Consider the following 4,905-nt stretch of genomic DNA (forward strand, 5'->3'; position numbering starts at 1 on the left):
GACGCCCCGCTGCCGCGCACGCAGGCTGCCTACCTGCAGCAGGCGGGGCTGCGGACGGCCGTGCTGGAGAGGCGCCGCGTGCTGGGCGGCGCGGCCGTCACGGAGGAGATCGTGCCGGGTACCCCCCTCCCCAACCCCGGCCCCCGGGCTGCTCCCCACGCGTGGGCCGGGGGCGCCTCTCACCTCCCCGCGTCCGCCAGGATTTAAGTTTTCCCGGGCGTCCTACCTGCTCAGCCTGCTGCGGCCGCAGATCTACGCCGAGCTGGAGCTGCAGGTACCCGGTGCCCGTCCCCGGGGCCGGGCCGGGCACCCGGCAGGGCGAGCCCGGTCCCTGCAGCAGCTGGAAACGCGGCGCGCTGCAAGCCCCGTCCCGCCGCCCGTGTCTTGCAGCGGCACGGCCTGAGGGTGCTCCCGCGGGACCCCTACTCCTTCACRCCGCTGCTGGAGGACGGGAGCCCCCCGCGCTCCCTCCTGCTGGGGCACGACGCGGCCCAGACCCGGYGGCAGATCGCGCAGTTCTCCCAGAAGGATGCTGAGGTGCCGCCGAGCCCGGACGTTTCTAACAAGGCGGCAGCTGAGGGGTGGCGGGGTGCAGGGGCCGGGTGGCAGGGTGCCGCAGCGGCCGGGCTCGCTCGGCCGCTCGACGCTGCGCCCTCTGCTCCCGCCGCGGCTCAGGCGTCCGCTGTGCCCTGGCAGGCTTATCCCGAGTACGAGGCGTTCATGGGGGGCTTGGTGTCTGCCATCGACCCGCTGCTGGACGCTCCCCCCGTGGACGCAGGCGCGCTGGGCCGGGGCACCCTGCTCCAGCGGCTCGGGGCCCTGCGAGCGCTGCGGCCCCTGCTGCGGACAGGTACCTTTGGGGCCATGGGGGATGCCGGTGGGATCCGCGGGAGCCCCAGGCCAGGCCACCCTGTTCCACCGGTCCGGCCGGTGCCGCGATGCCCCTTCTCGCGGCTGCCTCTGTCCCCCTCCCCCAGGGCTGGCGATGGGGCGGCAGCTGCCCCGCTACTACGAGGTGCTCACGGCCCCCATCTCCAAGGTGAGCGCCGGCAGCAGCGGGGCAGGGGGGGCCGAGCCCCTGCTGCACCCCTCCCCGGGCCTCTCCTGCTCCAGGTCCTCGATCAGTGGTTTGAATCGGAGCCCTTGAAGGCCACCCTGGCCACCGACGCGGTGATCGGAGCGATGGCCAGCCCCCGCACGCCCGGCAGCGGGTAACGGGCCAGCCGGCGCGGCACGGCGCGGTCCTCGCGGCGCGGGCGCCGCTCTGAGCCCGGGGCCCCGCGGCCGCAGGTACGTGCTGCTGCACCACGTGATGGGCGCGCTGGAGGGCCGGCGGGGTGCCTGGGGCTACGTGGCCGGCGGCATGGGCGCCCTCTCCCAAGCCATCGCCAGCGCGGCGGCCGCCCGCGGAGCGCACSTCTTTGCYGAGAAGGTACCTGGCTTTTGGGTAYGGGGAGCAGCCCGGGCGGCYGCCAGCACCCTCGGACGTGCTCGGCGAGGTCTTGGCCCGCTGCTCCTCCCCGCAGCCCGTGAGCCGCGTGCTGCTGGGCCCGGACGGGAGGGCGCAGGGTGTCGCCCTGCAGGACGGGACCGAGGTGAGGAGCAAGGTGGTGTTGTCCAACGCTTCCCCCCAGCTCACTTTCCTGGAGCTCACCCCCCAGGTACGGGGCAAGCAGGGCGGCCGCGGGGCGTCCCCGTGCCTGGCTGGCACAGCACGGGGAGCCTGGGTGGGCTGGGGACACGGTGCCACCCTGCCCTCCGKGGCTGGGTGCGGAGGCCCGAGGCACCCCGTCACAGCCACCTCCTGGCCTCTGCTGCCCCAGGAGCAGCTACCGAAGGACTTTGTCCAGCGGATCCGGCTGGTTGACACGTGCTCCCCCGTCACCAAGATCAACGGTAGGTACCAACAGGGCCAGCTGCAGGGAGACCAGAAGGGGCTCTGCCCCGCAGCACGAGGCGCCAGGCGCTGCAGGGGAAGGTGCGCACCCCTGCTTCGCGCCATCTCTCCCCTTCCCGTGCGCCAGTGGCAGTGGATCGGCTGCCCAACTTCCTGGCCGCCCCGAACACCCGCGACGGCCGGCCCCTGCCCCACCACCAGTGCTCCATCCACCTCAACTGCGAGAACACCCAGCTCCTCCACCAGGCTTTCGCCGAGGCCAGCGACGGGCACCCCTCCAGCAGGTGGGATCCTGCCCTGCTCGCCCTGGTCAGGTGCTGCCAGGGGAAGATGGTTGCATTGGGCGATCCCCCCCAGTTTGCGTAGCCGGCTGGGCTGCGACGGTCTCTGGCGCCCGCCCCAGGCCCATGATCGAGCTCTGCATCCCGTCCGTGCTGGACCCGGGRCTGGCCCCGCGGGGCTGCCACGTCGTGTCGCTCTTCACGCAGTACACGCCGCCGGTGCTGGCGGGCGGGCGGCCCTGGGACGAGGCGGCCCGCAACGCGTACGCCGACGCAGGTGCGTGGCGCGCGCGCGGACCCGGGCGCGCTGCTCCCGGCCGGCGAGCAGAGCCCGCCAGCCACTCGCTCCCTCCCTCCCTYGCCAGTGTTCGACTGCATCGAAGCCTACGCGCCGGGGTTCAAGGCCTCTGTTGTCGGTCGGGACATCCTGACGCCGCCGGACCTGGAGAGGATCTTCGGGCTGCCCGGTGGGGTGGGTACCGCGGAGGCTCAGCTCCGAGCAGCGCTCCCGCGCCCGATCCGGTGGGGACGCAGCCCCTGCGCCGGGCACGAGCCGTCTCGCCCAGCAGAACATCTTCCACGGAGCGATGTCTCTGGACCAGCTGTACTTCGCCCGGCCAGCACCGTCCTATTCGGGCTACCGGTCGCCGGTTCCAGGCTTGTACCTGTGTGGAAGCGGAGCCCACCCCGGTGAGTAGGGCTGGGAGCCGGCACCGGGGTTTGCAGGAGGGAGGCAGGCTGCACCGAGGAGGGCCAAAGCAGCCCAGGGCACGGGGACAGCCCCGGAGCAGCTCGCATGGTGCGGCCACCGGCCCCGTCTCCTGGGGCTGGAGCTGCCCGCTGCTCCCGTGTCTGCTGCCTTGCAGGAGGGGGAGTGATGGGGGCAGCAGGACGCAACGCGGCCCGGGTGGTCCTCGAGGACTTCAGGCGGCTGTGACGGCAGCGGTGACACCGGCATTGCCCGCGTGGGGTGGTGGCTGCCGTGAACCGAGTCACCCCCCAGGTGTGGGGCCAGGAAGTTCTGCGCTGGCACCTTGCTGCACTTGGGAAAATAAACACCACCGTGGGCTCCGCATTTAGAGCTTCCTTTGTGGTTCTCCTGCTCTTCGTGCAGCTCGCAATGCACCGCTGGGCTTGGCCAGCGACCGTGGCCTCGGCACGTGAGCAGGGAGGGCGGCCAGCCGTRCCAGCCCAGTCCTGGGCACGGGGCAGCGCCCTGGGCTGCTGGCACTGTGTCCGGCCGTGCGGCCCCACGGGGAGCTGCCAGAGGGGATGTCACAGAGCGGTGGCCAGAGGGAAGTGCCCCCTCATCCTCTCCACCGCCGCAGCAGCATGCTCCGGTCAGCTCAGGGCTGTTTGGTTAGAGCCAAACTCAGCGGGGAACCAGGAAGGTGCTCGAGGCCACCTTAGATACCTGGCACCCCCAAAGCGTCCCTCGTTGCCCCGGCACCGCTCGCCCAGGCTCTCCCGGCACGGGCTGCTGCGCTGCCCCGTGCCGCTCGCCGAAGATTACAGAGCTCACATCCTCTCCACGGCCCTCTTCCTCCTGGGCACAATGCCCCCGCTTCAGCTCCCGGCCRCTCCTCCCGCCGGGCCCTAAATAGAGTGCTTCCCGGCTGAGCTGTTGCACCTGAGCTGGCTAAATCAATATTGACTGGCCCAGAATAGCGCCGCAGCCCTCTGAGAATAGCCCCGCACTCCCACCCCGCTGCCCACAGCTTCCCGCGCACGGGGCTGCCCTCCTGCACCCCACCCCTATTCTTAGCAGCAGCAGTTGCCTCCTGCACAGGCTGCGGGCGCCGGTCCCCAGCGAGCCCCCGGGGGTGGCAGCGCTGGAGGGACACCGCGCCTGGCAGCAGGACCCGCTGCCCTCCTCTTCCTCCCGCCCCAGGCTCACAGCCGGCCCCGCGCTGGTGTCCCCGGCAGCACGCGGGAGCCCTGCCCGCACGTGGCCCCGGCTGCCCGCACGGCGTGCCCCAGCTGGCCCTCCCCGGCACGCTTGGGCCACCCGGGGCTGGCCGGGCTCCAGCCCCACCGCMGGCCGGCAAAGCCCGGAGAGCCTCGAGCCACGTTCGGCACGACCACGGGGCCGGGGGCGCGGGGGGCCGAGCGCCCGGCGCCTGCCCCGGCGTGGCCCGGGAGGTGCTGGAGGTCCCCGCAGGATGTGGCGATGAGCTCACGGGCTATTCCCGGCCGTGTTGTTACTGGCTCCTCCCGGCAGGAACCGGCTCCAAACAAACAGCCCCCGTGGTGGCCACCGTGGCCACCAGCACATTCCTGGGCCGCCGGTGGCCACGGCAGGGGACAGGCGCTTCCTGTTTACCCCCTTCCCACGCTGTGGGGTGGGAGGCAGCAGGGTGCCCCRGGGGCAAGTCTGGGGCAAGGGGAGGGGGGCAGCCGGGACATCCCTGCCCCACATCCCACTGTGGGGCACAGTGCCTGGCACCCCACAGCCGCCCCATAGCTTAGGGACCAGGCTGAACCCCAGCAGGACCCCGCTCCGGGCTGCGGGTGCTGCTGCATCCTAGCCCTTCCCCATGCTGCGGGTGAGGACATCTCTCCCCCCCTCCCAGCATCACCTGCAGCCAAGCGCTGCCGTGCCTGGCGGGGAGGCAGCCCCACAGCATGGTGATGCTGGGGTGGGGTGGGGGGCCGGCCCCGGCTGGGGGTCCTGGGCTCACCCCAGGGTGGTGGGGGGCAGGCTCACAGCAGGCAGCGGCACCCTCT

The 4,905-nt window shown here is 72.5% G+C and overlaps 1 protein-coding gene across 1 annotated transcript; it reads left to right on the forward strand.

Moving 5' to 3' along the window:
• Positions 1 to 6: 6 nt before the first annotated feature.
• Positions 7 to 3,258, forward strand: PYROXD2 (pyridine nucleotide-disulphide oxidoreductase domain 2; the record flags this gene model as incomplete). The annotated part of the gene is made up of 13 exons (XM_085325628.1): positions 7 to 118; positions 201 to 274; positions 391 to 537; positions 697 to 850; positions 978 to 1,039; positions 1,114 to 1,211; positions 1,291 to 1,432; positions 1,527 to 1,661; positions 1,824 to 1,896; positions 2,025 to 2,181; positions 2,301 to 2,455; positions 2,544 to 2,868; positions 3,045 to 3,258. Coding segments are annotated over 13 exons (1,848 nt in total), but the record flags the coding sequence as incomplete, so codon positions are not given.
• Between the last annotated feature and the right edge of the window lie 1,647 nt (positions 3,259 to 4,905).

The sequence above is a fragment of the Rhea americana genome, unplaced genomic scaffold (genome assembly GCF_003343005.1).
Source record: "Rhea americana isolate MKP2758 unplaced genomic scaffold, rheAme1 scaffold_122, whole genome shotgun sequence".
NCBI lineage: Eukaryota > Metazoa > Chordata > Aves > Rheiformes > Rheidae > Rhea > Rhea americana.